The sequence below is a fragment of the Strix aluco genome, chromosome 1 (genome assembly GCF_031877795.1).
Source record: "Strix aluco isolate bStrAlu1 chromosome 1, bStrAlu1.hap1, whole genome shotgun sequence".
Classification (NCBI taxonomy): Eukaryota; Metazoa; Chordata; class Aves; order Strigiformes; family Strigidae; genus Strix; species Strix aluco.
In genome coordinates, this window is record NC_133931.1 from 58162125 (window position 1) to 58188219 (window position 26095).

General features: G+C 39.6%; 1 protein-coding gene across 3 annotated transcripts in view; it reads right to left on the reverse strand.

The window, feature by feature from the left end:
- SPIRE1 (spire type actin nucleation factor 1) overlaps window positions 1-23882 on the reverse strand; it is a 134499-nt gene extending 110617 nt beyond the window's left edge. For all 3 annotated transcript variants that reach the window (XM_074822290.1, XM_074822300.1, XM_074822280.1), the window contains exons 1-2: window positions 23287-23882; window positions 10819-10853 (exon numbers count right to left, since the gene is read on the reverse strand). In XM_074822290.1, the coding sequence (XP_074678391.1) occupies window positions 10819-10853; window positions 23287-23638 (387 nt within the window). In that variant the 5' untranslated portion in view covers window positions 23639-23882. The remainder of the gene's footprint in view (window positions 1-10818; window positions 10854-23286) is intronic.
- Between the last annotated feature and the right edge of the window lie 2213 nt (window positions 23883-26095).

The window sequence follows — 26095 nt, forward strand, 5'->3', positions numbered from 1 at the left end:
AGATTGAAGAACCAAGATCTTCATACATATACAAGTTGTCTTTTTCAAAAACAAAAGGATGAGCCACTGACAGGAAAGTGCCTGGAATCTCATTAATTTGACACTTTGTGTTTCCATATGACATTTGAAATGCTAGAAGAATACCAAAATGCTGTGCTGCACTGTAAATCCACACTGAGGTTCAAGCTTGTTGTAATGATTATATCCTTGTTCATGAAACATCTGCTGAAAAATGATACCAGTCCTCTGAAGCAGATTTTGTGAAATTAAATTCTATTTTTAGGACCACTAGGTTGCTCACTTCTAACAGATCTTTTTTCTTCAAGTTCTCTGTCCTACTACTTATTACTAGAGTATTACCAAACTGTGAAGATAAACATTATTTCATCCATATTTTAATGACAATATGCGTCATTTGTTTCACTGCCTTCCAAATGCTGCAGTAAAGAAAGATTTCCTTATTCTGTTTTAGTTTTTTTAGTTATTAGTTTTTTACACTTATTTCCCTTTCACTTATTATTAACATAGTTTCCCTTTTCTCATGCCTAAATGACTCTTACTTCAAATCCCCCCAAGGTTGCTCTTTTCTTCTACGAAGCTATTAATTTTAATTTTCCCAAACATTCTACATCAGTTTTGAAATGCTTTCTCTGTTTGAAACATATACAGGAAATTTAGGGGTAAGTTAGTCTTCTGTGTAGGAACAAAGCTCAGTCTATATGCTGCCAGCAAGTGAACAATAGCAAGTAAAGTCTGCTTTTGTAATAGCATGGCAACATCTACATGTATGACCCTGAAAGATAAGAGATTTATTTTGAAAGAGAATGGGCTACTACTTCTAAAGAATTTTAAAGTATTTAAGAAATATACACAGAAAAAAAGGGATAGCCTAGCCTGCAAGTAAATTCCTAGTATCTTGATAAATGTCTCTCAAGGGAATTGGTATTTTCTTGTCAGTAAAGTTACAGGCTTGTTATTTTGGATAGTATTTAAAATCTGAAGAAAGATTTTTGGTTTTGTGACCAAAGCTTAAATAATCTAGATTCTATGCTGGATCCACCATGCAGCCCACATGTCACACTGGGCAATTTGCCTGATGTCTTCAAACTTATTTTTCTTTCTCTAAAATGAGAACAGCATTTATGTTCTCCCACCAAACATTCATCTTGCCTACTTTAGTGTCCATATAATTAAGTCACTGAGGCAACTCATAGAACCTCAAGTTCATCACACACTTCATTTACTGCTGGTCTGGGTTTTAAGTTGTGAAGTCTGCTACTGTATTTCCATATATAACTAGCCTAAAAAGACACAGCAATCAACTGGAGGATCTCAGAGTTGCAAGCAGAAAATACTCCAGAAAGCTGGGTGTCCAGGGATTAAAAACACCTTAACTTTTAAACAAGCATTTGCCTTGTGTAAGAGAATGAACTACTCTAAACTGAAAAACAATTTTGCTATTATCCCTCTAAGTTTAAAGTGGTAACATTCTCTCCATCACAGCGGCATTATTTTCTCCCTTTCTCTCATTTTTCAGAATAACTTTTTATTTAACATCCAGTAATGAGTCTGAAACATGAAAACCAAATTGTGTTCCCAATACATTTTCCTAGTGTCAATGCTTTAAATATTACAGGCATAAACATGCAGCTGACTCTCCATGAGCATGCAGTGTTACTGTTCAAATGTCCTTTAGACTGTGCAATAAAAGCACCAGACTCTGCATAAAGAAAGCCAGGCTCAGCACTAGCTCTGTCTACCAGATCTGAATAAAAAGCTAACTAAGAGCTGACAAAAGTGAAGGCAAAATCTTGAAGAAAGTGTATTACAGTAAGAAGTTTGTTAAATAAAATCATAGCAGAAGTTCTCAAGCACATTAAGTTGGACAGCGAAAGACAAAAGTATTATTAAAAAGTAATGCTGTATGTTCTGAACACATTCTGGCCAAGAATTGAGAACATTATTTCTGTTAGTGTACAAACAGATAAAAAGAGAAAGAAGAAGGGAGAAAAGAACTATTTTCTGCATACCTTACTAGTTGTCGGTTTAAAGCCAACTCCAATAGCAAATAATACAAAGAGCTATAAAAACAAGAGCAGCCATTTGGAAAATAAGGCAAAAAGGTGGCCAAGGACCAGAGGCCACAATTACTTCACTGTTTTCATGCAGTTTCAACTGTATTTATTTTCTCCATGCCCAGCTAAATAAAACATTTCTGTAAGACCTAGGAATTGCATGGAGCTTTCATTCCAAGAATAAAACTGAAATACTCAAATATTCAAACAGAAGCAAAACAAATGCTCAGAAAACCAAATGTAATCTGACATGCTACAAAATATAATCAAAGGAAAGTAGTGATTCACAGTCACCAAATGGTGAAGGACTTAGAAATACATAGTTTAGAAGAATACACACACATTTTTCTCATCTATGTTCTCTGAAACATTTGTAAGAGCTTTGCTCCAAAGCAAACAGAACACACAGCGCAAGGAATGACACATCTTCCTAAATGAAGAGACCAGATGGAGCAACTTATTTACTTTGCAGTGAGTGTCTGCTCCAGACCTACAATAGTAGGAAGAAGACAGTCTGAATGTGCAAGCCAGAGGGGAAGAGAAAAGGAACATATAACAACCCCAAAACTATGATGCAGCCAGAGGAGGGTCTTTCAAAAAACTTTGAAGAACTATTTTACATCATTGCCACGAAAGGAGTAGGTGGCAGGCAGTTTGCATTAGCCAAAGCAACCCAGCAAAAAAACACACAAAGCCTGAATTATCATCTTGGCAACAGAGAAGAGAGGGGTGCTTTAGCAGACGGCAATTAAGGATTTGGCAAGCATCTGGAGGAAAGGAAAGAGTGTGAGTCAAAGATAACGCTAATATCACAAGTCCAGATAACAGAGAAAGATAAAGACACAATGAGAAATACATAGCAGAGGAATAATGAATTCAGGTAGCAGTACAACATCTACTAGGACCAACAGAAGAAACAAGCAGAAGTGCAGGGAGCTGTGAAAGAACACATTTGGAGCAGAGAGTCATCTCTGTAATGTTGAGAGTCATCAAATGTTGCGTGGAGGCAGTAACACACACCCACAAAAGCAGATGATTAACTTTTTGGTTAGGGAGAAACAGAAATAGAGGAAGTTAATGAATGAACTATAAAAGATTTTGAAAGAAAACAGGAGAGGGAGGCTTGGAAGTAAAGGTACAATACAGATGAGAAACGGTGATTGGAGACTCAGACAAGGGTGTTTCAGGGTTAGGAACAAATACATGGAAGAGAAAAACTGTCAGTTTAACAGAATATCCCCACCTACCTAAAGGAAGCAGGAGTTAATCTACGAAGTGTGAACAGCTTGCCTTGTCCTAGTTAATTATTTAACCCTCACTTCTTGCTGAGGGTGAAGTACTAAAAGCTTTACAGGTGCTTCATAATTACTACTGGTTAATAGAAGAAGGGGACATGATGAAATACACATTTAGAATTCAGTCACCCCTTTGTTTTATCTGTATGTTTAATTTACCTTCTGTATTTCCTTTTGGTAAATGTAAGTACTTTACTTCACATGCCACAGCACACAGCAACACTAAATGATAATCGAAGAGTTCAGCACTGAACATCTTCTAGAGTCCTTCCTTCACACCGTTAAGGAGAGATCTTGGAGCTTGCTTTGTTTTCTCATGATTGACATTACAAACATGTAAGTGGCAGACAAAATTAAACAGTTTAAGATGAAAACGTTCACACTGGTAGGTCATGGGGAGCACAGAAACTTAGCAATTGCTAAAAAGTTCACTTCGGAACAAAAGCTCAAATGTTTTTGTTCACTGTGTCAAGTCAAACAAAAGAAAAGTACACTAAGAAAGAAAACTAACAAAAACTCCTTTTTGCCTCAGTGAGCCCCAAGACTGATTCAGTATCCTCTCTGCCAAAGAAAGCACACAGTGCTGCACACTCTCATGACTCGACTGCAAATCTTGCTTTAACATCTCAACTTCTCAGGTCAAGTGATTTAGATGAAAAAGCTACATGTTAGTGTTCATGTGATGAAAAACATTTAGTCATAGAACTGAAAAAAAAAAAATTATCTGAGCATGTATTAACCAAAACCTAGGAACTAACATAAAAACCCACAAAAAAACCATTATTTTCAACAGTTTGTTTTCCACTGATCTCACTGTATGCTAAAATAAGCCTTATGATTTTTGAATGCTCAGAGACAGTGTTACTGGGAATTTCTGAACTGGCCACCATGACCTGCCCTGTTATTAACCAACTGAAAATGAGTATCTGACTAAAATTCCAGTTAAGTTTACTCTTAGTATTTTCCTGAGTAGCCTTTGGAAATCCTGCGAGGGGATACCATATTTCTCCTCCCTTCTGTTGCAGTAACTGAAGCTTCTGCATGTTCACAACCAGAGGACAGCAGCTCTTCTTGCTCCCAGGACAGAAACAAGATAGCAGAAGGCTGCAAGAGAAATTAAAAGCTAAACAAAGATTAACTACACTGTCTACTCGTTCATAAAAATTCTACATGTTCATCTGCATTAGGTCAGCTAAAGCTGCATTTAAAAAAAGCCCTTCATAATGTTATTTTCCCAAGTATAAATTGCTGGGGGTTCTACACATGTAAAGTGGCTAACTAGAATTTTGTATGATAAAATACGATCTACATCATACAAGAATGGTTTAGATGAACTAGATCAATATTTCTAGACACATTCAAAGCAGGAATGTTAGAATGACTCAGTGTTAATATAAGTTATCACCAAAAAGAGGAGCACAGGTGTCATTAAACAAAGTAGGTGGGAGCATTCTGGATTTGACTCATTCATAAATAACTACGTCTCTCACTTTAAATCTCTTCACATTTTGAAAATAAACTTACTGATATTATTAGTTTCACCTTCCAATCCTTGCCTCTTTTTCTTTCTGGCTAAATTTAAAACAACATTTACTTTGAAATTATAAATTGGGAAGACGGTACCTGGTAACTGAACTGCTGAAGTGAGTTTGGCTTTCTTGAGTTCCTGTTTTCTTTGACCACTGACCAAATTCAAAACTGATAAACAAGCAATTAGGTTATCTTAGCTATGTTACAATTAGCCTAATCCAGTAATGCTATAGTTGAAATAATGCTGCTTAGATATTCAAGGGCCTTTATGTTAAGAGTCAGAGAGCTACTAAATCCAGCCACCCAGAACTAAGAAAAATTAAACCTCAATTAGGAACACATACACACAAAAATGTCTATTTGAGCAATTTTCTCTCTTAAGGTGATTTAATAATCTAATAGGACCATAACATTAAAAAAAAAAAGTTTGTTCTTCATAAAACATCACTAATACCCACTTCAGTCAGAGGAAGTTACTCATGTTCTGCAGCAAGATAACTATGATATCAAAAGTAGTACATCTGGAAGGAAAAATGCAGTACAAAATGAATGCAATATATATTCAGATACTTAATCAGCTCAAAGTGCTCCTTGCTCTCCTAAAAAAGTATGTAGTAAAGTCCGATTTCACTTGGTTTCCCAAAAATCAAACCACCCACTGAACTGATTCAGTACTCCCATCTTCATCACTGCAAGTGTAAATGCTGTGTGGGTTGAAGTGGTGCAGGGGAAGAATGGCTGTAAAAGGAAACCTTCAGAGATTCAGCTTCTTTGTGTGCTTTTCATCTGACATTTAATCTACATTTTATGTAGTTTATTCTTATCACCTGTAAATCTTCTGCATACTTTTTACATGATGGATGTTGGACTTCTGAGTGAATAGAGATATTCAAGAATAGAAGATTTGGGTTGGTTTTTGTCCCCCAGAGATCAAAAAGCCAACACTATCAGGTCAAACTTACCACTGAAACTGAACTTACCGAACTCCATGGTTGTATTTTACCTCAGTTTCAGAATTGCCCTAGGCAAAATCCACCAAGAAATAACAAAGAGCTCTCTCCATGCAATTGCCTGAACCACCATTACATCAGATTTCTATTCATCCCCAGAAAGCATACTCCTTGTCTGGATTATGTTTTTACTGTTAACTATTTGGTACTTAGCAAAGAGGCAGGAAAACACAGCATCTCTAACAGAAAACTCGCAGACTTCATAGAAAAACAATGTCATATGATCTCAGAAGCCTCTGAGGGATATAGCAGACCGGAAATGTAGTTATAACTTTTGTTGCTTAAAATTTATTTGCAATAACAAGCAAAAAAAAAAAAAAGTATGAAACATAGCATTCTCATCTCATACGGATACTCTAAACTTTTATTATATACAACAACAAAGGACCATACAACAACAAAGTACAACATACAAAGAGCCATTAAATTGTAGGCATGCAAACAATATCTAAAGCTTAATTTTTCCCTGCAGTTTGAATGACCGATCTTTTGGTCTGAACAGACAGGTAAACATGTCCACTGGCACTGTTCTACTAAAAAGCCAGCACCTTATAGCTACTTAATACGATCAATCAGTACATATGATAGCTACCATAGAGAGAATAGCATGCCATTGATATGATAGGTATTCATATAGAAAAGGTTCTGCAAAAACTGAAGACCTGTACAAGTTACCTTATTCTCACAACACTCTGATATCCCTTTCAGAGTCACATAAACTATATTTGCAAACTTTCACATTTAATATCGTGAAAAAACTGGGTAATTCTGTAGTTACCACAGGGTAACTATATAGGGAATATTTTTGTGCTTTAAGATTTAAAAAAAACAAAACAAAAAAACATCAAAAAACCACTACTACCACCTAACTTAATGTTCCATGCTCTGTTATTTGTGCATTTCACAGGCAAAATGTTCCCCAGGGGGACCAAAGTTAAGCAAGACCTAGTTTTCCACCAGCCATTACCTGAAACTGTCAGAAGACCAAGGCTAAAATCTGCCTCTGGACTCTTCCCCAACTGATTGAAAGGTTTACCAGTGGCATCACTGGAATGAAGATTTCATCATAAATCCTGTGTGACTTTAGGGCGCGTAGATTATTAAGGGCATGTTGTACTACATGGCAAAATTGCAAAGCCTTTCTTTACAAGGAACAGTTGAATTCTCTTAGACTCTGGACAGATGGCAGGATTTGACTATCACTAAATCAGCTTAGTCAAATACATTATTAGTTCTCCGGCCCAATATTCACTGTGTATTCCTAATGAAATTGCTGAATGAAAAGGGCGATGCGCCAACCTTATAACAAGTAAACAACAGAAAAACATTTTCTTCCAAGATCAACCTCCTCCTGATGTGCTGTAAATGCTTATGGAAATTACAAAAAGCAAAGCTTCTCTTTAAAAAGCAGCCCATCACAAAACACAAAAGATCAAAACCTGAATTCTACCTCTTTGTGTGTTTATTATTTAATCAAGTGTCTGTTAAGCTGCTTCTTTGTGACTATGAAATAATTCAGGAAAATCAGGAGGTCAGACTGACTGCCACAGAACCACTATATCAGTGAACAAGCATAATGGGCTTTCAGGTATCTAAAATAACAGGTCCCTAAAAGGCTGGACATGCAGCTTCTCTGTGAGATAATTCCATCAGCATGGGATGAGCGCTTCACTTACCAGATCTGGCACATAATGCCCAAGCACGACTTGATGCTCACAAGAAAAGATGCATGATTCTACTTTGATTTCTAGAAGGCAATCCTGAGTTCATGTTAGTTCTCTTAACAGCACAAGAAATCAAAAGCTTTGATAGAACTACCAGGTTTGTAACCAACCATTCACACAGAATTTTATTTTTTCAATGCATAATCAAAACAACTTATTTTGATAGAAGTCCACTCAGTTATATTTTACTATTTCTCATAAAAACATTTTCGCCTGTCCTCCGTGTGCTGACAATTCTTCTCCCTTGTCACCATTAGGTTAATGCTCAGGAAGTAGAATGAAGTGATTATCATTGTGCATGACAAAGATTGTTTGCTGCAGCAATTACCCCTCAATCAGAATGTTACTTTTGTTTACACTCAACAGGGATAAAAAAATGAATCCTCGATATTAGTATATGCTAAATACACATATTTTACACAGCTTGAATTCTGAGCAGGTGACACACTTTAATGTAGGTGTGGCATTATTTTTAATGCAAAATTATGACACCTCTTTTGAAATTCTAACATCCTGTGCTATTAAATACATGCTCTCATTTTCATCAGCATGACAGAGGTAGTTGATTTTGTTTGCATCTATACAGTGAACTAACAAGTATATTCCTCTTTATACCAAAGTGAGCACAGTATCCTTATAACCTATATATATTTATCTCCCTAAATTTTTAACTGAAATATAGTCAATATTTCAAGTTCCCAATGAAAAGGTAAAAAAAAGCAATTTTAGCTCCATAGACAAGTATTATAATTTTCACTGTATGTTAAGATTTTTAATAATTAGAGATACATATAACTGATAGCTCATGAATAGAATTTGCATACAGAGCACACGAAGTCTCCCTTCAACTGTAGAAAAAAACATTTCTACAGTTGATTCCTTTTGTGATTTGACATGAGCTGAATGGTGTTGAACAATTTATTCACCATTGTTCAGGACAGGCTATTTAATTAATTTTTGACTTCTCAACAAATGGGAGAGGTTGCACCTATCTTTATATTAGCATACATACTGGTTAACTGCATTAATCATGCACAACAGGCTTGTGCTCAGTTAGGTGAGTCTTTTCAAATACACAGCAATTAAACTCTCCTACATATGAATCACTTAGTATTCACAGAATACTTTCAATATGGAGTACTAAATGTTTACAAATGAGGCTGGCATATTTTATATAATCTTCACCACCTTGGTTGAGACGCCTGAGCGCTATTATTATGTGTACGTAACAGAGTCATAGACAGATGCAGATTAAATAAGATCACCTTATTCCTTACTCCCATCTTCCCATTATGGCTATGGCATCTAGACTCTGAACTTGACACAGCACTCACACTGCTCGCTTGAAATAAATGGTGTATCAATTCAGGATAGTTTACATGTTTTGCAAAAATGTTATGATTGTTATTAGTTTCAACTTTCACACAAATTCTAAGACATTCAATCAGGCCACACTCTTTTCCACAGGAATCGAAAAAGTGACACAGGCTGTCTCTGCTGAATTCCTAGTTCTGAAAAACACAAACATCATCAACTCTAAGTCCAAAGCTGCAGCCCCAAAGGAATTTTGGAGGAGGAAAAAGCCACTAACTCCTTCACAGCCTCCTTCAAAATGACAATTATAAACAGAAGAGTCAATGGTCATTGTGCTGCTTATTAGAGACAATTTAAAATGAAGCCTCTGTCTCCTAGGAAATTCTAATCTGCTTTTCTTTCCAACTATCAACAAAAAAATATTTTTAAAAGATCAAAAGTAAAAAACTCTTTTCCCAGGGAAGATGAAGTACAACATATCCAACTGACTCTCACTAGACATTTTCATTTGAAACAAAAGGACTTTTAACTTTCCCAAAATGAAATATTTTACATTTTGTTAAAAATATTTTAACAGGGTTTTATCATTATCTGTATTTTTAGTGTTGGGGCCTTTCATCACCTTCCATTAAAAAATGCAAAGCAAAACTGTAAACAATATTTAGTATGCAAAGCAAATGACACACTAGATTATCATTTGTAAATAAGGTATTAGATTTATGAACTGAGATTTTACGAATGCTGATACAAAACCAGGATGCATTTGCTTAAACTGAACCACAGGAAGAAACAAAATGTGCCTACTTCCAACTTCTGTACTTACATCAGTTAGGAATTACTCCTTACACTGTATCCTGCTGAAAGGACGTTTCCTTTCTTTATTAAGACTTGCAAAAATCTGGATGGCCTTAGCATCATACCATTTGTAGTTCAATTAGCTGGCCTTTCATTTTGTCGTTAAACCAGACATTTTCATGAACAGTTTATCCATGTATAAACCATTCAGTAACAGCAGTTTGTCACCTTCATATATATTATTGATGAGAAAACAGACAACCCACCAATTAAGATGCATGCGCTTGCCCCATCTCCAGGCTCAGCCCGAGGTACTGATGGAACACTTGAAGTAAAAACTCAGTTTTACATCTCAAAGAAGGTTCAAAGGCAGTGAGAAAAGACTGCCCTGCAAAGGACACTAAAATTGTATTTATTGCTGGAAAAGTTTTTTTAAGGAGTAGACCGTATTATTTACTCTGTATGATAATAAAAATTGTATCATATATAATGAAAATTATATACATCTTGTTCAGCAAGACATTCTACTTAGTTTTCCTTTCAGTCTTGGATTAAATCTACAAATCTACAAAATGATAGTTTGAACATTCTTAGAACATTAGTCACAGCTTAGTATCAAAGATACACAAATAATGGTCAAGATATAAATCAAGCAGATTAACAGGATTTGTGTTCAGGATTTTTTCATTCCACAACCTACTAGTCCTTTCTAAAGTAAGTATAACAAGGGAACTTATCCAACAGAAATTATCTAAAATAAAATATTCTGCTGCAAACATATTTTAAAGAAATTAACATCAAATGAGATTACATTGTCTGCATAAGGTATCTCTAACCTTGTTTCTGGAAAACTACATGGCCTTTCTTTCCTCTCTTTCTGAACATAAGACTAAATATCCTATGTTAAGATACATTCATGCAGCTGTTAATGAAAGTCATAAACACAACAGACATTTCAAGATACAACTTCGCAATGATAAGTCCACATTTATAAATGCACCACATTTACACTATAAGTTCATGAAAAATTGCTGAGCTAAATCATAACTAGCAGAGAGCACAAAATACTTCTTACCTCCATTTCTGTGCAGTGTAAACGGCTCGATTTATCTGTAATATGAAAAAAAAGTTTTCAGAATAAGTAAAAGACTATGGACAAATAAAAGTAAAAGCTTGAGTAACTTTTTTGAGTAATTGCCACATATTCTTTGCCTTACTTTAAATCATACATTTCAATAATACTTCCATTATATATGCATCACAGAATTAACAACAAGAAGGCCCTGCCCTTTTTATTTGGATCCTTCACAATACTCCTTTTTAAAAAGATGTGTCTTTAATGCCGGGCTTCATTATTTAAATTGTATGGCTGATGCTTGGCCATAGAGAGAACATGAAAACATGCTGGCTTAAATTAAGTAGCAGCAAATAATTATTTCAAGAGAAAAAACAACATTAATTCAAAAACCAGGGAAAAGCTACTGTTTCATCTGATACTTCTGGGATATCAAAGAGTTCAAAAACAACATGACGCTCAAGCAAATTAAAGTTGAAGCATTACTGTAATATTTTTGTAAGTCCCTCTTGTTAATTTCTGCATTTCCTCCAAGTTCAGAAACATCAGTCTGGAATTTATATAATACAGAAAAATTCAGTTTCTGAATTGTTTCATCAAATTGAAATCTCAATTTTCTCAAAGACAAAACACTTTGGTGTAAGTGGTTTGACAGCTTACAAAAAATAAGACTGAAATTTCACAGCATATTAGGAAGGTACCATTTCACTAAAAGCAGCAAGCTTATCATTTCATATTCATAATTCATATCAAAGTAGGGTGAAGTAATTCTGACAGGATGATATTCTGTTGGAAGAAGATATTCAAGAAAGTCAAGTATTCCACAGAAGTATATCCATTTCAAAGGGGGACTACCCAGAACTTTAATTTCAAAACACACAGATACTGAATTTTACTCTTTTCATTGGCTTTTTAGCTGCATTTCACCCGCACTGCTAGTTTAAAATTTACGACTTTGGGCCTAATGGCACTCACCCTAGGCAACGTGTGACACAATTCTGAGTCCCCACGTACTCAAAAACTAGAACAGCACATGTTCGCTTGACTGTGCATACACTAAGAGTGTATGTTACAGGTAACAGTTACTGAACATCACCCAGTGTGGTCAAAGGATTTACTGCAATAGTTTGGAAAAGCCCGCAATTTGTAGCCATAACTGGAAGGACTGTTTTATCAGATTGCCTGGCAAGTCCAAGGAAGTTCAACCAACTGGTTAGCATAATGTCTGCACAGAGGATTGATCATGCTGACTTCATATGTTAAATCTGAATGGCATGCAAAACCATTGGCACTAAGGAAGACTCACCTGTACAGAAAAAAGATTAATTTTTCATATTGAACTGGTCACCTTCCCTTTGAAGCTAAAGGTTAAACACATTTTGAATGAATAGAGAACATCGACCTAACAGTTAAAGCTGTTTACCTTCATTCTGAACTGTTGCCAATGCAAGCTGAATGCTTAGCACTGGTGTCTGACTTCAAAGTGAAGAACAGAAGACTGACTTAAAAAGGTAGCTTTTGCATCACATATCTTCTTTTCAAAAGGACTCATGATTCTGGCTGATTCACTTCAAGATCCACATAAGGGGTTTTTTTGCGTTTAAAATGGTAACATTAATGTGATTGCTATAAATAATAAATGGAAGAAATTTACTGAGAAAATTTTTAAATACTCCTATAATTATTAGCAGATTTATTAATATTAGGGGCTATTTCTGGGAAACTCAAGTGACAGATGACCAAACCAATGTATCTCCATGATACAGGATGATACTAGACTAATTCAAAGAAATGTAGTCAAGATGGGGGAAAAAAGTGTGCTGCCTTTTTTGGAAAAAACAGTACTATTTTTTTTTAATGACTACTTCAGAAAAAAGTAGTAATTTTAAACCTGTAATGATGCAATGGCATACAGAAGGCCAGCAATGTTTGCAACCACGGACAATTTAAAATATCTTGACTTGCATCTCCTATGGTCTAATGGAACAGGAGTCAAACTGTCTATTAGATCCTCTCAGTGGCACAGACACAAAGTACTCATTGTTACACCTCACAGCAATGCTGAGATCCTATGAAGATCCTTTTAATAGAAGTCCTAATCAAGTCCTGAAGCACGAAAACAAATAAATCGGCCCAGACCAAAATAAGTAAGGCAAAATTTGGATTTCTAAAAGGAATAGCCAGAAGCTTATCTCACAAGCCCCTTTGATAGATCTTCCTTCAGAAACTTCCATGAAAGCTGTTCTTCAAGGAAAAGCACTCACTCCGGAAACTTTCCTTATTTCATTTACGGTACTATCAAAATCTACTACTGCTGTCAGAGCAAATCATAATTCAATTTTTGTTTTGTTATAAAAATATAGGGAACATTTTAAACTGGATTATTTATTCCCACTCATACCAGCGTTTTAAAAAACAATACTACTGTCATGATTCCACATGCTGGGGAAGGAAGGTGGAGTGGTAAGTAGTTTAAGTCTCACACCAGCTCAAATGCACCGCAGACAGTATTCTAGACAGGTGCAAAGTACTAATTGACTTACAACATTTTAATATATACTGCATTATGGTAATTATTAACCATACCATTCCATACACCTCTGTACCTTGAGTCCACTTAGCAGATTTCCCTGAGCTGTTGGCACTGACTTATGGACCCCCTTCATCAGGAATTTCCTACACTTCTGAAGAGGCCAGCATTAACAGTATTGACCCAAGAAACATGCACTCTACTTGCATCTATCAAGCCTGAAATGAATTCGCTTTTGTATGGCCTATGCAAGCCAGTCTACTTATACTGGCTGGAAGTAGAAATTTCTCTTCTCTTCAGCTGACATGACTGAAAAAGCAGAATCTCTTAAATGTAGCCTAAGGGTCACACTTTCTGCATTTGACTGGGAGAAAAAAAGAACATCCCTGTAAGAAGTAATAGAATATTACTGCAAGCAGTATTAAGTGCTTATCTGGTAAATAGGTGAACACTTGTAAAATTATTTCAGCTTCTGCTTCTTAACATAGATGCAGACTGCTACAGACTTCACAACCATTCAACTAGATCCTAATCTGTGCAGCATTTTCACCACTCTTACTGCCAAAAAAGATTCAACAGTATTTTTCCATGACAGTTTTCAAATAGTGATTAATGCATTCAGTTACTAGTAAATAGCATAACTTTAACTGTGAAGTTAACTTCAATTTACAAACAAGCTACACTCTGGAAGATTATATGATTTTTTCACTCAGACTGTTGAAATGCAAAAAATGAACAGTTTTTGCAAGGAAAGAGCCTTAAATTGGAGGTTTCCTGTATCTCTGAAAACAGTCCTCAAAGAGACATATTTGCCAACAAAAAAAAAAAAAAGAAACCCCAAACCATCCAAACCATCACATTCATTTTCCATCCCTCAAAATTTCTATTTGAAAATTATTCTTATTTCAAACCCTCAACAGGAGGAGTCCTGCCAAACTTTCATCAGGCATTAGGGCACACTGTCTCATCCCTCAAGGCAGGAGCTTCAGGCTGCTATTTAGACTGGAAAAAATAATTCTTTTCACAAAATCTCCCAGAATGCTGTTAAAAAGAGACTATACTCAATTTATCTATAGCCTGTGCTTCACTGAAGCACTATTTCCCTGCCTTCTAAGGATTAACAGGTCACAGTTAGAAAGGGTCTTCATAGATTTAAAAAAAAATAGCGAGCATATTATGTACTGCTGCCAACAGTAAGAAGCACACATTTAAGACCGAATTTTAAAGGCAAAATAGAAGCATGTTGAAATGGACTGACACAGGATATTTGTAAGAAAATATGCAGGATGTGCAAAACCATTTGCACTCTGCTATCCGACGGAAAATTAAGCTACAGAGTTGGTGTTAGTGATGTGACACCACAATCTCACAGCCACTGTTTCAGCTGTAACCAGCTGCTCTAACAGCCCTGCAGCTGAGAGCCTCAGAGCATCTTCCTAGCCTTCCTCTAGTGGCTCAGATTTCTCTGCATAGATCCAAAAGTATGTGCCTCAAGACAACTTCTTGCAGAGCTGATATTATTAGCACTTGATTTTTCAGGCAACAGTGTAGCTGATGTACACATTAGCAACAAACCTGAAACTCACTTTGTCTTAAAGACTAATATTTTAATTCAATGCCACAGCCCATTTCTGCAGGTTTTGTGTGAAATCAAGCTGGTATTTCCACGATAGCAGAATTCAAGTTGCCTTCAGAAAAGACAGCCACTGCCCCTAGGTACTGGAGGACAGTGGAAGAAGGTGACCGAAGAAGGAACACAAAAGCTAATCAAAGGAAAGGGAGCAAGGGAGAACGCAGGAGTCACTAACTCAAGATCCTTAAATTGAACAGTCTTTAGACAGGCCCCCAAATTAACGGTAAATTGAATTTTATTTGCTTTCTAGCTTTTCAAGGGGCACTGTAGCTACAATAGTAAGCTTTTCCCTGCCCTTAAGAGAATGAGGAGCTCCTTTTAAGAATAGAAAAAGTAAAAAAGTTTAGACTCGCATTTAATCGTCTGATTGCAGGAACTGGAGCATGAGTTACCAAATCTGACAAGATGGTCAATACAAAAGTCAAGATTAGTACTAATAAAAGGAAAGGAAAAGAATGCAGAAAGCAAAGGTGACCAAGCAACTTAAGGAAAAGAGATGAATATGCAAAGAACAGGATTCATAATTAAATGAAGGGGAAAATATTGATGTAGCAGGAGTGAACCAGACTTCTGACAGAGGACAGATATTACAAGATAAACAGAGAAGGACAGAGAAATCTTGCATAATAAAAAGAAACAGAAAAAAGCGAAAACTACAAAGACAAATTAGGTAAAGTATAGCTTAGGAGTAAGAGACATCAGGCTGCAGGGAAGAAGGTCAAGAGCAGCGAGAACACAAGGAAGTGGAAGGAAGCAGACTGGATTAGGAGAGGTAATCGGAGACCTATCAGAGCAGTGAGCATAGAGACCCGTGTTTTTAAGTAAAACACTTAGGCTTTGAGGATCAACATAGCCTTCCTTTAAACTGTGTAATTAGAAGGCAACAACAAATGGAATGAGTTTTTACAGCTTGTGGCTTTTTGGATCTGATTAATGATTTCTCTATCAGCCTACAGCTGATGATTTAGAAATGGCATGCCTCATTTTTCCAGAGGAAAAAGGAAAGAGAAAGAAATTTGTAAGAAGAAACAAGAAAAATTCTTAGAGAGGTTACTAGACCAAAGGCAGCCAGAACTTTCCTTCCCCGTGTCAACCTTTTTTCCAGCCAGAACTTTCCTTCCCTGCATCAACTTTTTTTCATGCCTTCATCCTTCTCCTTGCAACATTTCACTGAAGTCACTCCTCATTTTGTACAGTCATAAGCCATCCTCTTGTACATTGCACAAAGAAAAGGTATTGACTAATAGGTCTTCAGTGTTAATACCCAGTTAAATTCTGTAATAAAAATTATTTTAAAATAATCTTTAATTCCAAATTAACAAATACATACTACCTCAGTGCTACCTTCTAAGATATAATTGAATGGTCACTCTTTGTCTTGTCCCATTTCTACTCTGCACAAGAAAACTAGCTGTGGTCACCGTACAATTCTTTCTATGTTCTGCTGCTCAACCTCTTTAGCAAACCTGTAAGTTTACCTAGGGATCACATCAATTTTTGTTAGTCTAAGATAAATACTGTGGTAGATACACATCTCCCAGTGCTACCGAGCTCTATTTGTAGCTGCCAGTCTCTTCTGCAGATGTTTAAGTACAGATACTACATTCACTTTCCTCTGGCCTGTCCAGGTATCAACCCTTCCCAGAAAGGGTGAATTTGCAGAGTTCACTTGTCTCAATTTTCAACTTTTTTTAAAAGTTCTGTCACTCTAATCATATTCTAATTTTTTCCAGGACCTATCCGCATGCCTGCTCATTCAACAAGTATGTGTGCTTGTGGCAGAATTCTGACCCCATTGAAGTCATCGGTAGTTTCTGCCATCATGTTTGATGGATCCAGAGTTTCAAGCAGTTTACAGTTTTTTTAAACTGGTAACACAGCACTGTTGGATCTGTTAAGAACTTTCACCAGCTGTTAATAAACTCTCTCAAGTAGATGAAAACATAGTTCTCTTAATTCTTCTCTACCTCAGCTATGTCTCTGCAGTCTTGTATTTACACTGTACAAACTGACTCATCTCCTTTTGTTCCTCTTAAATTGATCAGTAATAAAATTCAATAACATAGCTGTGCGTGTCATGCTAACTAACTTAAGGTTTTATCAGGAATAGAACAATATTTGTTTTGTCTCCTTACCAGATCCAGTGCTGTAATGTGATAAATTAACTCAGAAACAAAGAGTGAACACTCACCAGTTTCCTTTTAACAGGTATTATGAAAAAGCTTCCCCACTTTTATAAAGATATGTTCATTGCCAGCGTGGATCCAGGATATTATGTACTTTTAATCCTCTTGTCACCTGCAACATACCTACCACACAATTGGCAAATGCAGTCACTCACACTCGGGCCATGAGGGTCATTTTCACTGCCTGTCGCTCTGATCACATCGTGCTCTCTGAATCGTCCTGTTAAAGGTGTGCACTCTCTCTCTGTCACATCATACACTGCTACCGTCTTCATTTTCAAAGCCCTTCTCCTGCTACCCGAGTCCTACCCATCACCTCTCACTGGGTACTGTGGAGCAAACTGTCACCTCCAGCCAGCCCCTGAAGTTGCACTCCATTACCATTACTTTTTTTTTTTTTTTTTAAAAAAAAAAAAAAAAAAAAAAAGTACCTTTGTGCTTTCTCCAGTCATGCCCCATAGGGACATCACATTAACTCTCTGCAACATCATGGCAGATGTCTCATTTTTCACCCTACTCTTCGATCACCATTAACAATGACAACTACAATTCCAATTTCCATTTCTACAACAACATTTTTTCTGCACTAGTCAAGAAAACCTCCATTAAATTACACGTGTTATCTTTTAAGTTGTTATGAACGTCGGGCCCAAAACTCCTTAAAGTTCTTTGCTCTTAAGTTTCATTTAGGAACAAAGGCAGATTTCAGACAACACCAAATTACTCTTTATTCCTTCACTGCCTACTTACCATCTTCAACATTTCTGCATACAAATATAGGTAACCAAGGTCACCTACCACTGTTGGCAACTTCCTTACATTTCTTTTGTGCAGGCATTTGGAATATGCTGCTTTTTTTTTTTTTTTTAGCCAAAGACATTATTTTGTTATGTTGGGATCTTTTCTTTGCTTATTTTGTCCTCCCCCACCAGAACTGTCTACAATAGGGTCCCTAGCCATCTGCCTACATTCACAGAGAGCCCACGTAACCCCCAATGCGCAGGATGCATCAGCATAAGCCATGACTGGAAGCCTTCCAGTTCACCCTTAAGTACTGGGAACCACACTGATGGCAGCAAGCCTAGCATAAATAAGGCCTAAGCTTTCTCTCTTCCACAGATCAGCAGAGCAAGCGAGCAGAGATAAAGTATCAACTCACTGAGGCTCCTCTCTGCTGTCTAGTGCCATTTTCTTCCTATCTTGATTTCCAACATTAACATATCTGTATAGATCTATATAAATAGATATCTATCTATCTTAAAAGCCTTGCAGGAAAAGGGAAGGCTCAACACATCAAACCTTACTATTTCTAAATACAGATGTTTCTGAATACCCTTGAATAAAATCTGAATTCAGAGCATGATTAAGTCTTAATTCTAGAGGTACTATTTATTTTAGCAGTATTCATAGCAACCCTTGTTTTGAAATTTAAACAGCACACAAGACTACTCCCATCCATTATCTTTCAAAAGGGTCAACAAAATTATAAGCAAAGAGTCAGTACATTCATTTTCCTCTAAAAATCCTGCATATTTTTTCTCAGTGCTCCACAAAAGACTGACAGATGAGAATGTCTTGATGCACACAAGCTAAATTTGCATTTATTCATCCTATATTTCTCCAAGCTGCCTTCCAATACCTGGGCACACAAGGGTGTAAGAAGGACATGGAAGTCATTAAAACCGCCAAGACAACGTAAGCTATTCCTCTCCAGTGTGTCTCACCCTGAGCCCTCTGAGTACCGTGAAAGCCACCGCACAGTCAACTTTTCTGTGATCTTTTTGATTCAAAGCCAGAATACTCCATGCATTATGCCCTCCCGCTGAACACCTGGCATATTTCCAAGCAAAAAAATCTGCATAGTGCTTGCTTCTGATAAAACCAGCAGTAATTTCCCTCTGTGCTTTCTCCTCTAGGGCTAGAGGACAGGGAAAAAGAAGGGCCATCGACACTACCTGCAGAGGCACGCTCTCAGGTGAGAGAGGGAAGGCTGAAGAGCGCTGCATGCGCACCAGCCCTCAACAGCCAATGGCTGGAAGTCAGCATGGTTTGGTTTTCCAAATACCCACCTTTGCTCCTTCCCAAGATCCTCATGACTGTTCTTCTTTAGGAGCTCAGTGCAATGTCCAAAATCAGTGGCTGCCTTTGCTAAGTCAGGGATCTGGCACTAACAAAACATGTGGGGAGAACTCTCGGTTTTCCAAGCCTGCTCATCCCCAAAATTGTCCTGCGGGAAGGAAGGGGCACAGCTGGCACGCTGAGAAGCAAGAACCCCTTACCTAGCTCACAGTGACAACACGACCCCAATGAAACAGCCTCCTGTGCCCTATGGCATCCTGCTGCCACTAAATACTGGGCACGAGGTCAACTGCTGCTCTTGTGGGTTTTCTACTCCTGTATCTATCACTTTGTTATTGCTTCAAGTTTATAAAAACGCTTATAAGTTCTGTTCCACAAGAAGAGAGCTTGGAGGAGTCAAACCACATGTTTACACCAAATGTTTTAGCTTATTCAGAAGTTATTTTTGATTGCATCTGGCACTTTACTAGATGCCACCATTAGCTCATTTCATACAAAATGCAAGTAACAAAGAGACAGCTAACCACCCATTAGGTGAAATACATTCTACATTGTATCTCCAATTTCATCGTGGGTACGTCTAAGCAACCCACATTTCTGTGGTATTTAGATGTCAGACAGTTACAATGATTCATAACTGAGGTGACCACAGTGAGCTCTTCATTTTTTGTATATTCATGTTTATTTCTTACTCACTTCAGTTCTGTCAAAATGATAAGGTTTGCACCACGCCGTGAAAACATCACTTCGTGAGCGTCGCTAAAGCAAACTCTGTGACACAGCTGCATTTGCTCCTGACTTTGTCCGAGCCCCATTGACAGGCATGACTGATCACATCGTTCTTTGCAATCCTGAACAAAGCCCGAATGTTCGCTACCCAAAGACACCATTCTTCCGGGAATCTTTTATTTGCCCTCACAGGATTCTGTTGTTTACAAAAATAGAAACTAACAGCCAATATTTGTTCCTATGAATTACCCAAACCTATGCACCAACGTACAGCTATACATTTTTTATGTATCACTAGAACAAAATAGCTTTACAGCTCGGGGCATTAACCCGCAGAACCCCTCTTGCTCCAACAGACCTCCTGACACAGGCACTTAAACCTAAGTTGTCTGAAATACAAAAGCAGGAAAACAATTAGCAGGAATCCTTCCCGATGCTCCTCTTGCCAGGGATTCAGGTAATATCAATGCTTACATGAAAATGAATAACTGAGTGACATTTTCATTCTTTTTACATTTATTTAGCCAAAACCTTGCTGATTTTTTTTTTTTAAACATGATAACCAAATATTAATAGACCACATAGATAAAACTGGAAAGATCTAAGAATCAGTCTCTGGTTTTGGTTAAGGACAGGGATTCAAGTCCAAGGTTGTTTTTTTGCCCCGGTACCAGTGAAACTCATCTTTGTTTCCTATCTCAAGGACATTTTCTTCAATTTCTAGGTATTTTTACTTGGAATGTCAAGTATTGCGCATTAACCAGAAAACTGCTTTGTAGAAGTACCATTCAGTTTCTACATAATCAGTACTTCTCTTTAAGACAACCTTAATTTGTATCTCAAGAGTAAAATTAATGTGGCCAGACAGCTTCAGGGCCTATGCTACGATGTACTGCTCCTCAAGTAATAGCACCAGGGCAATGGTTCTTCTCTCATTGCTACTAAGCAGAATACATGAGCCTAAGAATAAATACCCAATTCAAGAGGCTCAGGCTGAAATTGGCTCAGAAAGCTCATTAATCATCCCCTAAGGACACCACAGTGAGCAATAAGGAAAAGAACTGGGACAGTTCAAAAGATACCAAAGAGAAGCAAGGCCACTGTCAACTCTTCAATATTCAGTATAGTGAATTACCAACATTCACTGCATCACACACACACGATATCTTCCAGGAAAAGCCTGTTACGGGTTCCACAAACCAAAGAAGAACAAAAGCCAGCTGACTAGGACCACCTTTGTTTCATGTTGTTGAGTGTTAACTCCCACGAACACACAAATCCTTTGTGAAAGCTTGAAGGCTGAGCAATGGCCTGTACTGAAGAAGTCTATTCAAAGTTCAGGAGATGAGGAAGACCAGGGACAGGGAGAGGACCCCAGGAGGAATACTGTCTCCTTTCAAATCCAGGCACCTACCAGCCTACACCTGATGCAAAAGAGGGATCACTGAGTATGGTTTAAGAATGGACATCTGTCAGAAATCTCCCCTCCTCCCCTCTTCTGTTATGTACACTGGAGAGGGTAGTCTCCCTGGGTTATCTCCCCCATCATGCTTTCCTGGGAGGTCTTGGCAAACTGAGTATCTTTTTACATATATATATCTATATATATACACACACACTAAGATTTTCAAGAAATAAGCACATGTATGTGGTGTTAACTGATCTACAACATAATACATACAATAATAAGGTTAAAAGAAAAGGTAAGAAAAAAAATAGTGTAGGGCTGGAAGATAAAAAAAAGTCTCATCTATCCAAAGATTTAAATGCAGTATCAACATACACAGGTTAGCACATGTTAACTAAAACATTTTAAAAGATTAATGCAGATGTGGAATGCAGCTTTAGCATAAACTAAACATGCTGGATGTCAGTGAGGGGCCTGACCTTTATATCCAGATACATCCAACACCTTCCTGTGGGGCATTAAAGATGTACTGTAAGAGGAAATAGAATAAGCCCACATATACCAAGGAAAAAGCAACAAAATAAAGAAATACATATTAAATCAATATATTTCCTACAGTAGGAAAGAGAAAGGAAGAAGTCTGATATCATCTCAAAACACTGTAAGTAAGATCAGCACACAATATGCAATACAGAACTCTTCAATGCTCTTGTGACACGCAGATGCCTTGGTCTGGAAAATATTTTCCTGGAACTTCTGGGTGTTGGTCTGGCATTTTATTAACATTACAATAACCTATTTTTAAAAATAGTTTTAAAAGCACATCAGACCACATTTAAATGGAAGTCATTATTAGACTCATTTCAATTGTGGAACAAAATTATGTCTCTTCTTCCACCGAGTATATTTTGATATTTGCATGTACCACTAGCTCCAAACTGCCAAAAGACTTTTCAGACAGGCACTGTATTAAAAGGATTCATTAAATTGTAACACCAGGCATAATATCCATGTTCTAAATGCTGAGGGCTCCCTTAATCCCATTTTGTGAATTTACCATAGCTTTCTGCTTCACGTAACTTTAAAATCCCAAAACCTCTGTCTTCCTGGAAAATTCAGTGACGCTGAACATGGACTAGGTTGGTACTGGGGAATACCATCATCTGCGTGATAACTGATCCCATCCCTCTGCTGCCTCGCTGTAGTTTCTTTTCAGAAACCAAGCTTCACTTACAATACAAAAAAATTCCTTTCTGCATTCATAATCAGAAGCTTTGAAACGCCGAGAAACAGACACGTTTTTCCTTTCCAATGCAAAATATGTTTTCCTGGGTATTTTAAAGAAACGGAGGGCAGGTGCTAAACCCCTGGTAGGTGTACACGGCTTTCTTATTTACTTAATGTCAGAAATAGATCGACTTAGAGCTATGCTAAAGGCTGCCTTCCGATAGCAAACTATTTCTGCAAGACACCGTAGGATGAGCAATATGGCCAAAGGAACTCCAAAAGCAGGCGCGATAGGTGGGGATGACACAGTATTACGCACCAAAAGACGACGCGATTATAAAACACCAAACCCGCATTCACCCCCCCTGTACCCACACGCAGGCCGTCAAACTCAAGGCGACCGTTTCCACCTTTCCACGCACGAAACCCAGATGGTGCAGGGACGGACACCCCCCACACACACACACCCCACACACACACCCCCCACACACACCCCCTCCCCCGGCACAGCTGAGGCGCCGAGCGCTCGCTCACCGCGACCCGCCGGCGGGAAGGAGACCGGACAAAGGCAGGGGGAGCGGGGCGGCCGCCCCCACCCGACACCCGGCCGCTGCTGGGCCGGGCCGGGCCGTACCCAGGGGGCACGGGGGTCGGTAGCGGCGGGGCCCGGCCTTACCTGCGGCGGGGGGGGGCGGCCGCGGGGTCTCGCCCTGCTCCAGGGTGACGGCGCCGTCCCGCCAGACGCGGAGGTGGGCGGCCGCCCCCAGCCTGGCGGCGGGGGTCTCGCCGCGGCGGGCGCGGGCCCGCAGCGAGCCGCAGCACTGGTAGCACACGGCCCACGCCTGCTCCTCGTTGATGGGCTGGTTGTAAAGCCTGAGGATCTCCTCCAGCGACAGCGCCTCCGGCTGCCCGCCGGCCCCGCCGCCGCCGCTGCTGCTGCTGCTGCCGCCGCCGTCCTCCTCCTCGTCGGCGGAGCGGCGGGAGGCGCCGGGCTGGGGCTCCGCGCCGCGCTCCCCCGGCAGCGCCATGCCCTGCTCCGCCGCGGTGCTCCTCGGCTCAGTGACCGGCCCCGCCGCCGCGGCGGCTGCTGCTGCTGCTTGCGCTGCTCCTGCTTGTACTGTTGCTGCCGCCGCCCGGTCCCGCCGTGCTCATCCTCCCCGCCCCGCTAGTGCCACCAGGCCGCCGGACAGCCCGGCCCGCACAGCAGGCAGGAGGCAGGCAGCGGCCGGCCGGCGGGAGGAGCGGCACCCGGGCCGCCCGCCGCTGCCGCCGCCGCAGGGGCAGACAGCTCATAGCAACGCAATGGCGTCCCCGCCCGCCCCCGCCGCCAACGGCCGCCGCCCGGCGCCGCAGCGCCCCCTGCCGCCGCCGCCGGGCCCACCCCGGCCGTAATGGCGGCCTAAGGCCCGGCTGCCAGGGTCCGCAGACGGCGGGATTTGCTCTGGCCCCCGCCGCAACCTCCGTGTCCGTGGGCAGCGCTTACATCTCCTGTCGAGACGCCGGGCTTCCACGTCTGCCATGACGATGTGGTGGTGTCACCTCACAGCCCTCGGGCCGCTGGTTCTGCGCCGAGGGTTAGTAACAACCCCCCTCAGAAACAAACGGCGCCGGGCGGAAAGCAGCCTGAAGCAACGACCCTAACCCCCATCTCCACCGCCGATGCTTCAGGTTTCGGAGAAAAACCGGAGCAAGTGGCTGCTTTCGCAGCAGGAGGGCGGCTGCGAACGCCCCCCAACACCCCGCACCCCCAGGCTCCTCCCGGCCTCGCTCCATCCCCGGGCACGGCCGGGGATGGGCCGGGAAGGCAACCGGCCTCCAAAGAGCGGGGAGCTGAGGCCCGGGCTCCCGCACACCCTCCGGGCACCAGGAGGGCAGAGCCGGCCCCTTGCTGCCAGCCTCTCCCTGAGCCCCTATCGCCTCTATGAGCACTGCCCACAGAAACATCGGCTGCTTCTTCTAGAGACGAAGTAACTCAGACTAAATAACACATACCAAAAAATCTTTGGGTCTTTTTCTTTAGTTTTCTAGAATTTTAGCTAGCACCTGTAAAAGGAAAGAAAAAGTTTCCCCTCAGCACCTCTTTTATATGAAAGACTAACACCTATAAAGGACAAGAGGGCACTGGGCCATGTCCCCTTGTGTGCCCGCTGAGTCCCGCACAGGTCACACAGCACCCAGCTCTCATCAGCGAGCTCCTGCTTCCCCTCTCACTTTTAGTTGTATTTCCTCTCACAAGGACACAGGTGTGTAACATACACTGCTGCAAATACAATGTAACACATACTTAAATAAAGCTAATTAATTCAGCATATCCACCATTCAGTATGATCCAGCCTTTCACACTATATCCGATATAAATGTACTGTCTGAAACTTTGATCAGAGTCCTGTACACTGTACACTTGATCTTTCAGGTATCAAATGAATCATAACACAAAACCAGATTTGTAAAGTCTTTGAAACCTGTTAGCACCAGGGCCAGTAAGCACATAATGTACTATTAAAATTTCAAGTTAAACCCCAAGTGCTGCAGTAGGCAGTATTTAACACTTTTGGAAAAAAAGACAAAAATAGTATCACCCTACCACACTGCTGCTTAAATGTACATGCAAAATGCCAACATTCACTTCTACTGTATGTGTTGCAAGCTTCTCCAAGATTAGTTATTTTTTTGCTCCAGCACCAGTAGAAAGACTTGGATCTTTCTTACAAGTAGAACAAAAGAAGGCAGACACGGCCTATCAAAGATATGAAATGGCTTCTACAGAAGAAATCAAATAGTTTGGGATTCTTCAGCTTCAAAAAGAGATGGCTGGAGTCCACGTGGTGAAAAACATGAGGGAAGGTATGGATAAGTTCAGTAAGTCCAATTGCTTGTCATTTCTCAAAGCACGAAGAGTAAAAGACACTCAGCAAACTCATCCTCCACAGGTTTAAGACAAATAAAACCACAGATTGATAATAAAGTATGGATCTGAGTGTCAGAATTAGACAAAATCATAAATGGTTAAGCAAAATGGCCCAGCCACAACTTCTACCTCAGAAACTTCCTAAGCTAGTGTCAGGAAAAAGGCATCAGGTTAAACCACTTTATCTAACCCAGCACAGCTATTCACATGCTCAGGTATCCAAGTCTTAAGTATTAAAAAAAAAAAAATCCATGAATTATTAAATTCATAGATTAACAAGACTACCTATAACTGACTGAACTGTTCTTAGAAGCTGAACACAGAAGCTACTGCTAGGTCCAAGAGAGGCAGAAATAAACTTTGTTGTGGAAAGGACACATGCTTAAACTTCAGTATTTCTGGATCTCAGTCACTCACAAAGTACATCCTGGCCACTGCAGGGAGAGGAGAGGTAAAACAGAGTTACGTGCCCTGGAGAGGTAAACCAGACTTTTTTCTAAATGAACTCTCACACCAGTTCGGAACTACAGAAGAGAATCTAGTACTTTATGCACACATTTTAGTAACTTGACCCACA